At 40.8% G+C, this 13100-nt stretch overlaps 1 protein-coding gene across 5 annotated transcripts in view; it reads left to right on the top strand.

Moving 5' to 3' along the window:
- BTBD8 (BTB domain containing 8) overlaps window positions 1-13100 on the top strand; it is a 1983533-nt gene that overhangs the window by 495046 nt on the left and 1475387 nt on the right. For all 5 annotated transcript variants that reach the window (XM_044085661.1, XM_044085663.1, XM_044085662.1 and 2 more), the window contains exon 2: window positions 10296-10418. In XM_044085661.1, coding sequence (XP_043941596.1) covers window positions 10296-10418 — 123 coding nt within the window. The remainder of the gene's footprint in view (window positions 1-10295; window positions 10419-13100) is intronic.

Genomic DNA, 13100 nt, shown 5'->3' on the forward strand with positions numbered 1-13100 from the left:
CACTAATACATGTGAGAGATGCAATTATACAGCCAAACTGGAGGCTAAGCTCTCTCAACCCAAGGCTGGATCAGACATCAAGAGGAAAGGGAAATACTTGCATCACACCACCAGTCTCACATAGATCCATTAAACCAGCACCGGCAAAAAAACGTACACAAATACATGAAAACATACTCGGAGGCTCTAAATAAAAATCTGCAAAAGCAACAGAGACCTCCAAAGCAGACATCCAAGCAACCTCCACCCCCCAACACAAATCATGAAACACATACTTCACAAAACCAGTGTGCCATGCAATCACAGCCCTTAAGGCAAAATAACATACCCAACGTACTAGTAATAGGTGACTTTATAGTCAGGCACATTGACGTCCCACTCACTAGGCTGAATAAGGAGAAGGTTACTGTTAGCTGCCTGTCGGGTGCCAGGATCCGCCACATAACACAAGCACTCGGGTCACTCCAGAACAAGTACAAATACGACTCTGTCATTGTCCATATTGGTGTGAATGACCTGAGCCGTACCACCCTGGACTTCATGAAAAGAGACATGGAAGAGCTCTCTGATCTTGTAGCCCAGGCCGGTATGACCCTGACCAGCATCCTGCCCTCACCAAGAATGATACCACAGTATAAAGAAAAAATTATCAATTTCAACAATTGGCTAAATTTCTGGTGTCATTCAAAGGGGATCCAGTGTCTGTCCACCTGAGATGACATGCTCGACAAGCCACGCTGCTTCGCTAGAGACGGCTTGCACTTGTCACCCTTAGGCTTTCGAATACTGGCCAAGGCTCTTGCCACCCCCATAGTGCCTTTTTTAGGCAAGGCTCAAAAGACAAACCCACCGCCATAAATAGCACAAGTAACAAAAAAACTAAGGGTAATGCTACTCAATTCCAGAAGTCTAAACCTCAAAATGCATGCACTCGAGGCACTCCTCAGTATGGAGATAATCGACATATGTGCAGTAACAGAAACCTGGTTTAAGGCTCCAGAGAACACCCCAGCACTACCAGGCTACAACTCATACTATACATTTTGGCCACAGAACCCAGACCGAAATACAAAAGGCGGGGGCATATCCATATTCATCCAGGATACCCACACCTCCAAGTTAGTGGCACAGCACGATGCTTCAGAGATCATCCATGTGCAACTAACAACGGCAAAACTGCACTTTAAATTGTAGCTTGCTACAGATCACCCACCATGTCCCAGGACCCCCATTCCGCATTTCTGGAAACACTGGGAAATATAAAGGTCCTACCAAACACCCTAATATTGGGTGATTTCAATTACCCAAACATTAATTGGGAGAACTACTCAAGTTCTAACTCCCTTGCCCAACATTTTCTAGAATTTATAAACTCAAACGCCCTGGATCAACTTGGCAACACTCCCACCAGAGGTGACAACATATTGGACCTGGTCATCACCAACATGGGCAACCAGTGCTCCACACCAGAGGTCAACCCCTCATTGGTTAGATCTGACCATAAACAAATCACTTTGGATATCCACATTCCACCCCCACCCCCGGACAAGGAAACCACCATGAAAAACTTTTCAAAAGCAAACTTCACTTTACTTAAGACCGAGGTGGAAAGTTTCAAAACCCCCATGCTAAAGGATAACATTTTCCAAGCTGCAAAATCCTTTACTAATGCATTCTACGGGCACCTACAAGAATGCATGGATCGTGCTATCCCAAACAAAACCAAGACTCACTCCTCCAAGAAAAGGAAACCAGTCTGGTGGACTCCTGCCATAAACAAGCTATACAACAGGAGGAGGAAACTAGTACAGAAAAGAGTAAAATCCCAAGAAGGGAAGACATCCCTGATCAGTATAAGCAAGAAACTACGATCCCTCATAAAATCATCCAAGGCGAGTTTCGAAAGAAAAATTGCCAAGGACTCCAAAGATAACCACAAGGCATTCTTTAGCTATATCGAGAATTGAAGTGGCAATGCTCAGATCTACTTGGAGTTATTGCAGAATGATACAAAATACACTGAATCGACCGATATTGCCAACATCCTGGCAGACAGTTTCAGCGCAAACTTCACCCCCAAAAGGGCCCATAACCATACCAGAAGAATGTAGAGCTCCTGAAATCACAGACACTCAGGTTAAAACAGCCATCTCCAAAGCCAAAAACACAGCATCAGTGGGACCGGACAGTGTCTCAGGCTGCGACCTACACGAGCGCAAAGATGAACTAACCCCTCACCTAAAGACACTGTTCAAACTCAGCCTCTCCACAGGTTACATACCCATAGAGTGGCGCACAGCAATGGTTATTCCGCTCCACAAAGGTGGAGCCACAACAGACCTCGGGAACTATCACCCTATAAGTCTGACTAGCTTGGTCTGCAAGGCTATGAAGTGTATCATCATGGAACTCATTAACAGAGATATTGGGAACCTCCAAACACTGGACCCTACCCAGTTCGGCTTTAAGAGCAGGTCATGCCTCCTAAACCTGGTGGACTTTGAGACTGTTACCAAGGCTATAGACGAGGGAAAGGTGGTACACACAGCTTACCTAGACCTCGCAAAGGCCTTTGACACCATTCCCCATTCTGGTATTATAGACAAGCTCACCAGCCTGAACATAAACCCCTACGTCACAAGACAGGTTGCCAACTGGCTCACGGACAGAACCCACATAGTAAGAGTTGTGGGAGCTAGGTCTGACTCTATACTGGTTACAAGTGGCGTTCCCCAGGACTCAGTCCTATGACCCCTCCTGATCGGCATATACTTCTCAGAGGTACAGGCAAGCACAGGAGGACTATGGCTGACCAAGTTTGCAGACGACTGCAAACTAGGTGCTATAATTGACTCTTCGGCTGACACAGACATCCTCCAAAAAGGTCTCACTGAGACAGATACCTGGTGTCAAAATCATGGCCTCAAGCTAAATGCCAAAAAGTGCATAGTCATCCCCTTTGGAAAAAACAAAGTACCCACAAACTACCACATCGGTGGATGTCCCCTAAATACAGAAGACGTAATAAGGGATCTGGGGACCCAAGTAGATAGTAAACTCTACTTTGATAATGACATTGCCAAAGTGGTTAGAAAATCCTTCTACATGGCCCACCTTATCACAAAAGGGTTCGCATCCAGATCAAAAGATGTCATTGTGCCCCTCTACTCATCACTCATCAGACCCATCATAAAGTACAATGCCCCATTTGGGATGCATCTTACAAGACACCTGCAACAGCTCAAAAGACCACAGAAGTACCTCACCAAGAGGATCACTGTCCTCAAACAGATGCCCTATGCAGCTCAACTGAAGAAACTCCAACTGTACTTGGTTGCATACTGCCTACTCAGAGGTGATCTCTGCCTGACATACAAGGCCATGCCCAACCCATAACTGATGGACATGCTCCACCTAAAGAAAAGTTTATCCCTTCGAGCCACACGCTCTAGGGATCTAAACCTCACTACAACAATAAATAGGACTTGCTGGAGGGATAGATTCCTGTCACAGCAACTTCCCATGCTTTGGAACAAGATTCCAATCTACATTAGGCAGAGCTCCTCGCTAACATTCTTCAAGAGAAACCTTGACGAGTGGATTGGAAACAGAAAGTTTACCCCGGGGATCACTTCAGTGGCTCTGCTGGACATAGGCACAGGGAACTAATCTAAGGGAGTGGCGAAAGCCAACACATTCTGGTTAGGCTTATAAATGCCTTCGGGCAGATAGCCTAGTACCTACCTATGAGGGACCAGATCTTACCCCTTGTGTCAAGAAGAACTCTGGGTGTGGCAATGGGTGATCTCATCCAACCGCTGTCTTATAGCAATGCATATTCCAGGGAAGGCCAACGTGATTGCAGACGAACTGACCAGGTGCATTTTTCTACCTCACGAGAATGTGATGGAAATGATTTTCCATCAGTGAGGCCAGCCTTGCTGAGATCTTTTTGTGTCCTCCCCTAAACAACAAATGCCGCAGCTACTTTGCCCTCATTCCCCCACAGGGGGAATAGCCCAGAAATGCTACTTCAGGATTGGCCACCTGGTCTGCTATACATCTATCCACCAATCCCACTAATTCTGAAATTCCTACAGAAAGCTGCCATTTTGAAGAGTAAAGTCATCCTCATTGCACCCCTCTAGCCTCGACATATTTGGCTACCCTTCCTTTGGCTTCACTTAATTCTCGAACCTCAGATTCTGGATCCGACTCCAGACCTCATTTCTCACCCAACAGGAATGATCCATCCAGATATACCAAATCTCAGACTGACCGCCTGGCTTCTCCATTTCCATTATTAGCCAGGCAACCTATGCTGTTTTCCAACTACATCTACTATTACTTCATCCCACCCAAAACAATCCCTCCCCTACTAAAAACTGATTTTCTCTCTAATATCTATTGTACTATACTCTCCAGTCACAAATATACTATTGCGCTCTCCATGCATAATATTTTCCTAACCTACTAATAGCTAAGTAGCTGTATATTTTGAAATGTTAAACCTACAATTGAGTTTATAACAAAAATATTTCACTTTGTGTAAATGTTGAAATTTCTGTATTGAATTATGTCTTTTCATTTTTGCAACATTGTGGCAAGCCAATTGCAAATGTCTTGGAGCTTATCTGTAAATGTTTAATTAGCTGTATGAACTATGTCCTTCTGTACCATGTGAAATGCAACTTGCAATTGTTGTGGAGCTTTTCTCCCCGGGCCTCCACTGAAAATGGGCTCTGCTTGGCCCAGTGGACTTCCCCTGTCATCCAACTTAAATAAAATAAATAAATTCCTCTGCCTGACGCATACTTTTATCTTCCCATAAACCATCTATGAGTAAACTCTACTCCAATAAATGGAGGAGGTTTGTTTACTGGGCACATCAAAATAATGGTGGTCCCTTTTCAGCTTCCATATATAACATCCTTGAATTTTTAGCTCTACTTGTTAAAGAAGGTGCTAGTTCCTTGACAGCTAAGGGCCAATTAGCAGTAATTCTGAACTTTCACATTGGATTTTAAGGTTATTCTTTTGCCTGTCATAAGCTTTGCAATACTTTTTTGTGAGGCACTCTTATTTTAAGGCCTTCGTTTAAAGACCCTACTCCCCCATGGGATCTGGATTTGGTACTGCAGGCTCTTACCCAACCTCCCTTTGAACCAGCAGCCAAGCGTGACCTTAAATTTCTTTCCTGGAAGATGATATTTCTAGTAGCAATTGCTTCTGCCAGAAGAATTTAAGAGATCTAAACTTTGTCTTCAAACCCACCATATTTGCTCTTGCACAAGGACAGAGTCACATTACAAACAAATGCTTCTTTTCTTCCTAAGATTGTGTCAGAGTCTAATATCAGTCCATTAATTTGCCAATATTCTGTCCTAAATTTGCTAACAAGGGTGAATACATGTTAAATTTATTGGATGTCCACAAACAGGTATGTTTTTACCTACATAGAACAAAAACATCAGGAAAACTGACCAATTGTTTTTTTATTTTCAGAAATGAAATTGGGGAAACCAGTTGCCAAAGTAACTTTAGCCAAATAGCTGACTTATTGTATTCCCTTCATTTATAACACATTGGCATCACCCTATTGAAACAGTTACGGGCTCATTCAAGTTAAAGCCATGACAACTGTCACTGTTCCAATCTAGTGTGTCCATGGATGACATATGTGCAGCAGCAGCTTTGGCTACACCCCGTACCTTTGTTACTCATTACATTTTGGATCTGGTCTCCAGAGGTAGGTCGTCATTTGTTTCAGTGGTGCTCAGGAATATCCTTCCTTCAGTCCACCTGGGATTTTAGGTAGTTGGGGACTTTGTCTCATAGGTTGAGGATAGAATGAAAATTGACATCATCAAATAAAGAAGTTATGTACTCACCATAGCGTTCCATCTGTGTTGTCCATTTTCATTCTTCTTCAACCCCCTACCTTCAAAACTCCTGGAAGAGCAAGTGGTTAGATGCCACTTCCTTGATATTGAGCTCTGGGATACAGTCTCTTCTCTATATGACTGCAAATATTTCTTTGCTATTATTATTAGCAAACAAGATCTGAGGTGCTTGGGGTTGGTGCATTATGGGTAAAGGAGAAGCTTGAGAGTTTTTTGTTTGTCACAAGCTTTTGCAATGGCCAAGTCGGATCTGAGGGATCGGATCCAAACCCATAGTTTGAGGAGGAATGAAACTTGACAACACAGATGGAATGTTATGGTGAGCACATGACTTGTTTTTACATCCTGTCTTCCCGCAAATGCTGATTGATAATTGTACTTTTCTTCTTTCTATTCCCATCTCAGATGTGAAAAAAAAAACAGCTTGCCTTCATGCAGAAAACTTTTAGCCCTAAGAAAAAGTGCACTGGCTACCTCTAAGTAAAATTACAATGTGCACTTTTTATTAAATGCATTAAAGTATTAAGGCTCCTGCGGTGGCTACTTTTTCTTAATTACTTCCCCCAGTTTCCAACTTAAAAGGAAAGTCTGCCCTCTCCTACAGTTTAACTCCATTCTTAGGTTGCTTTCCTCCCTACAGTATGGTTCCAGTATTGTGCAAGTACCAGAAACCTGCTTGTACTTAAAACTTTCAGAAAGGTAAAGCCCACCTACTGTTTTTTTAAAGCTTAACTTCGCACATAATTTACAGAGGATTCTGTTTCCGCCTGCATAGCCTACCATAGTCACAGATAAAGCTACAGTTTTCCTTCTCAGGTATGCTGTCAATCTCAGATGGGAATTAATCCTGCTAAAGAAAAAGTTGTGGAACTGTTTTCCATTATTTTTATTGTGGTGAGGAGGAGAACATAACACTCCACTTTCATAGCAAAACAAAGCAATTATATCAGTAAGGGGTTTAAAGGCAGTTGTTACCTCTTATGATAAATTTATGTAAGCAGCATTCCAGTACTATGCTAAGCCTTAAATATTGGTTATTTATAATAGTTTATATGTTAGATAACTTAAATGTAGTAGCAAAGATGATTTTGACATTTAGATAAAAGTCAGAAGACACTTTTTCTTGTAAGGTGTCAACACATTTACCATTTTCAAACTCCACTCACGCACAAACCGGTTACCGAACTGCAGAGGGAGAGAGGAGAGACAGGTGTCAATCCTTTCAACTAAGTGCACTGATGCTATTTATTAAAAGGTGTCTTATGCTTTTTTTTTGGGACATCCTTCCAGAGGGTGATGCATGTCTGGTACACAGATCTGTGGTAAGAGACTCCCACTGACTGAGTCAGTCCTTACAGCAGTAGAGTGCATGAGTATTTTCTAGTCCACAAAGGAAATGCGACCATTGATGGCAACCACAATATACTGCTGAATTTGCTTTAACATACTTTTGATATGTACCCTTGCATTAAAAACATTAAGAAAAGGAAATCAGAAGTAATTTAACTGTGTTTAAATGCACATGTCTGATTGTGTCCATCTTTGTGTGTGTGTGCATGTATATATAAATACATATATATATATATATATATATATATATATATATATATGTGTGTGTGTGTGTGTATACGTATGTAACACACATCTTACATGTATGTACAAAAATGTGTGCGTGTAACGGTGAAACAGATTATATGCCTGTGTGTGTGTGTGTGTGTGTGTGTGTGTGTGTGTACGCTTCATGACCTTTAAATAAAAAATCAAAATAGAGATTTTGTGTAATTGTGTATATACAGGTAAGCACACACGTGTGTGTTTATGCAGATATATATATATATATATATATATATATATATATATATATATATATGTATGTATGTGTGTGTGTGTATAAAATATATGTATGTAGCATGTATAATACTATATGTGGGATGCAGTAGTGTGAATACATCTAGAGTGAAATGTGCCGTAGATATTTTTTTATGGGTGTGGGGCACACAGTTTGATTTTTGGGTAGTCCAGAAAAAAAAACATGTAGGTGTCAATGCTACCTGGTTAAAAAGTATAAATAAATACAAAATAAAAAAAGGTGGAGGTGAACATGACAGAAATAATTAAGGAACTAGTAAAGCAAATTTTATTTCTGCATTATTCATGAGAGAGAAAAGTCTTCCCACTGAAGGCATTGGAAAGTAGCATACAGACTTACTTTGTCTTTCCAGTGTTAGCTGTCACCTGCATATGATAGAGCAAGGATCATTTACTGCAGTTAGAGTTCTCACGCCTCAGGATGAGTGTGTGGGGGGAAGGTCTGTCATTTCCTTTAGAACTACAAAAGAACCATTTACAAATGCCTATGTACCTGCCTACCTTTACTGGAAGTAGCCAACAGCTGTTTATAGCATAGAACAAGCTCTGACAGCTATACAAATGAGCTTTAGATAAGGAAACAAAAGTTACAGTGTGTGTGTTAGATGACAATGCTTCACACTCCTTCCATTCTGTCTTAATGGCATAAGAAAACAACACCACTTCCTAATATGACTCATAAAAAGAGGACTTGAAATGTATCCTGAGAAGGACTGAAAGCAAGAAAACAAGATCACAATACCAAGGCAGGCTCCATCAGCTGTCATTTTGTGGGAAATGTTGGTGTGGTTTGTTGTCATTTATATAAATGTGTGATTGCCTGTGTAGTAAGTGATGGTCTAATAAAGATGTTTCTTATTTAAAAAAGGCAGGAATTGAAGAACTGAATGTTTGCGTCTTTCGGCTTTTCCCGGTTAGGGGTCGCCACAGCGGAGCTCCGGTCCGCTAATAATTGATAGTTGATTTTTACGTGCTGAGTTATCAGCCCTGACGCACAACCTTCAACGAAGGTACGCCCATTCACACGTGTCTCCACGCAGAAGACGCTTTAGTTGAGAATCGAACCAGACAGCGTCTTACTCTGAGGCGACAACGCTACCGCAGCACCACCATAATTTCTTAGGTTATATGATGTATAGCAATATATGTGAAGTATAATGTTTGTTAATATAGTTTGATTTTTATATGAATGTAAATTTCCCTATGTCACAAGTGATAATTCAATAAAGGTGTTTGAAAAAAATTGTAAAAGAAGCAATTGGAGTGATTTTGAAGCATTAAAATAGTTTTGAAAACTAAGATGCAATGAAAAAAAAAACATGTTTTTTGAGTTTTAAGGTGGAGTTTTCCTTTATTTTTTTTTTACTGAACTACTTGTCACTAGGGCGGCCACGGTGGTGCAGTGGTTAGCATTGCCGCCTCACAGTAAGAGGTTCTCCGGTTCGATCCTCAGCTGGGGTGCCTTCTGTGTGGAGTCTTAATGTCCTCCCTGTGGTCACGTGGGTTTCCTCCGGGTGCTCCAGTTTCCTCCCACATCCCAAAGACATGCTGTAGGTGGATTGGATATGCTAAATTGGCCCTAGGTGTGAGTGCGTGTGCGCCTTCTGTGGAAGGTTGGGCGTCGGGCTGGCAACTTGACACTGTAAAACTCCACTGCCAATCATGAGCGGACAAGGTGATCCGCTGTGGCGACCCCTAACCGGGAAAAGCCGAAAGAAGAAGACTGAACTACTTGTCACTGTATCTTTAAATTATGCATTTCTCTCAGTACATTGAGTTTGAAGTGTAGACTACTTACAGGATAAAGGTCAGCACAGCTGTGCTGCAAGGAATCTTGCATTTATCTACCTCCCACAGCAAACAATGCTTGGTATTCCAGAAAGGTCTTCGGATATATGAGCCAAAGCAGTTTTCTTGTGTAAGAAAATAGCATTGTTTTTGCAGTAAGCAATGGAATACCTGAACAAAAAATAGCTGGACAGTAAAAAGCAAATGGTGGGGAGACTCGTGTTATGATTTAGTATTAAACTGACCTCTCCTTGAATATCTGTTGTTTTTATAGTAAGAAGCTTACACAGTTGTACTCAAGACTGTGCTGGTGTCCGGTCCATATCATAATGTTTGTAAATATTTTCTTCTGTGGGGGGGGGGACTCTTCTCTGTTTTAGAAACGTTGAGTCTCTCTTTTTGTCATACCAAAAAGTGGGTAGTCTAGATGTAAAAGTGATAGGCAACTTTCACATAAGTCAAAGGTGAAATTTATTTGCGTGTAGAATTTGTAGCTGACTGCTAGAATTTGCTAAAAGTTTATTTTACAGGTATGGTTAATCACATTTAACCCTCTTGAGCATATACATATGCCATATGTGATGCTTTTGCTGAGTTTATTTTATATAGCATGGATTAACTGAGTTTCATATAGCATCAGTCAACAGTTCTGCTTTCTAACACGGTTAAGTTGTAACATTTATGTTGTAAAAAAATTAAGTACTTCAAATACTTATTCATTCTTGTTTGCCTTAATTCAGATGCAAATAAATCAGAGACTGCTTCTGTCCTGGGAGGGGATTTCCTGTCTTTTTATAGAAAGTGCTGCTACCCTGATGTAAATATTTGCATTGAAGGCAGAGTTTTCCCAGTTCACAGGTATGTCAGTTTACTTTTTCTTGATTGTAGGAAATGGCAGGAAAAGGTTGCATAGTAACATTACATAGAAAGTTTTTTAAAAAGTACCTGTTTCTTATTAAAAAGCAGAGGAGTAGTAGTATTTCCAGTTGTTTTGTTACTGGTCATCTGTATTTTAGCACTGAAACCTAGCTGCACAGTTAATAGCTATGACAGGACTTGCACAGTTTGACACATTTTCAACAAGCAGTTTAAGACGTTGCTCTGGTCAGTCACGTGTGTTCCAGGGTTTACAAAATATATATTTTTTCTTAGATGAGTAAGTCTGCTGGGAGGAAGGGCCTATTTTTTTTTGGAGCAACCTGGAACACTACCTGGTTAAGTGACTTCCAGTCACCCATTTGAAGGAATCAAAACCTAGGACTGCCTGACTCTGATTAGCATTTCATTCCTTCAACATTTTAGTAAACTGGTAGACGGCATTGTCATTTAATTTTTTCCCTGTAGTAAATGTTAACAGTATCTTCTTTTGTGCCATTATTTGTAAAATAATGATTGCATTTTACCTTTTCTTTCCTCCTATGTTCAGACTACCCATTAGTCTCAAACTCCTTTCTTAGAAATACCCAGAAAGATACTGTTACTTTAATGAGACCTTCTTTCAAGGCGCTAAGTGATAAAGTATTGTTCTCAAAACAGGACTAGCCACCTGGAGCTAGCTGCCTTACTGATACAAAAAATAAAAATTCAGTCCTCCTTGGAATTCAGAAAACGTTAAAGGCACACCTGTAAAAGGAGACAGACTGACTGCCTGCTTTCAAGATGCTGGCTGGCATCTAGTGTTTCAGCTGACAAAGGGAAATGCATAATATTCTGGTACAACTTGAAATTCACTTCATGTATAACTGCTCTAATTCCAACGATACCTATTGTAAATACCAGCTTTCCTGTTTGCATAGTACTTTGCAGTCTTGGAAATGTATGCTATTTAGTTGACGAGCAAGCTTTAATTACGCAACAGTATATTTACTCTGTATATATTATCAGGGCTCTTTTCAACTTGTATTGAGTTTACTGTTATTACCTGCATTTTTCCTGGGTCGTGATTGATGAGGGACAGAAGACCAGCTCCCACACTTAGCTATCAAAAGAAAAAAAAAGTACATGGAGTAACAGAAAATAAAATGGGAGATGAACAGTTCAGATTCAGATCATGTTGGATTATAACCAACCTGATGTTTGCAGTGAGATAGAAGTGGCAATGAAGCTGGAGATGAAGGATTCACACTGGGCATTCCTAGACTTGGAGAAGGTATATATGCCAAGGTCCTATGAAATCTGATATGAACAGTCCTGCAATAGTTCAAAGTCCTGGAACATTGGTAGAGTTACTGTAGACTGTAGGCAAAGGCACAATGACACAAGTACAAACAGCATCAGCAAAGAAATCCGAGGAGACGGATCAACAGAGCTGTTGTATGCTGTCAATATGGCACTACAAGCAGAATCTGAACTGGAACTTCATTAAGTAATATAATGCAAAACTGAAATCACAAGGGATGAAATGACTTTCAGACAACACAGTGGTCATGAGAACAAATTGGGAAAATAAGAAGAAACTGAAAATTGAAATAGAAGGGAAATTAGTGGACTAAATGAGCAACTTCCAGGTATCTGGGAGGTATGGTTGAGAACAAGGTAGGTCTCTCAATAAGGAGGTCAAAATTAAAATCATAGTTGCTGCTGCCAACTTACACAAATAGTTAAGGGTAGTGTGTGACAGAAGAGTACCAAAAGTTGAAAAAAGTAAGGTGTGCACAACAGTGGCATCATCAGTCTAGTGTATGGCAGAGAAGCCTGGACTTTGAAGGCATAACAGCAAAGGAAGCCTGAGGTAATAGTGGTGAAGTGCCTGAGACAGGTTGCAGAATGCATTGTGTGGGATAGATGAAGAGATGAGGACATTGGTCAGGAAGCCAATGCATCCCCACATGTAAAAATGTTCAAGAACGGATTGTGGTGGCTTGATCACATGTGTAGGAAAGAGTACTATTTGGGAGAGACAGGAAGAAGATAAGAGGAGTACAGCCATCTGATGGATAGCTTGTGTGAGAGAAGGCTTGTAACAGCTAGTCATGACTGTCAAAGAAGATAGTGTCTGTGAATCAGGAGAGGTGAAGTTAGTTGATACAGTACCTTGGCCATATGTAAAATGAGAAAAATGGGAGTGATGATTCTGTAAAATCCCTGCTTGTGCAGCAGCCCGTACCATGTACTAATAAATGCCAAAATATAACGTACTGGCTGTGTAAGCGCACACTTCATCAGTTTCCCTTTGTGCTACCAGTGAAGAGTACTTTGCAAGTTAGGAAGTAACAGTATAGCTTTATTGCCTTATTATTAAACTTGTGATTTGGAAAATAATGATATATATAAACTCTCCAAATTTGCATGGAAAATGTAACAGCTGCAGTTGATAGAAAAACACACACTAGGAGATGAAGATGAGGGTATTCCTGGCTCTGTTATTGATCAGCTGACAATGTAAGACACATCTGCTACACCAGAAATTGAGGATGCTGCTTAATGGGTCCTGGCCTAAGCTCCGGTTGCAGGCAGTAACCACCTTTTTGTGAATTGGAAGATTTCACAAGTGCAGAGCTTTGATGATAAAGTCCGGGAGTCCTGATAATGTGGCCCAAC

Source organism: Protopterus annectens, chromosome 10.part0, assembly GCF_019279795.1.
Source record: "Protopterus annectens isolate FY-2018-M chromosome 10.part0, PAN1.0, whole genome shotgun sequence".
NCBI lineage: Eukaryota > Metazoa > Chordata > Ceratodontiformes > Protopteridae > Protopterus > Protopterus annectens.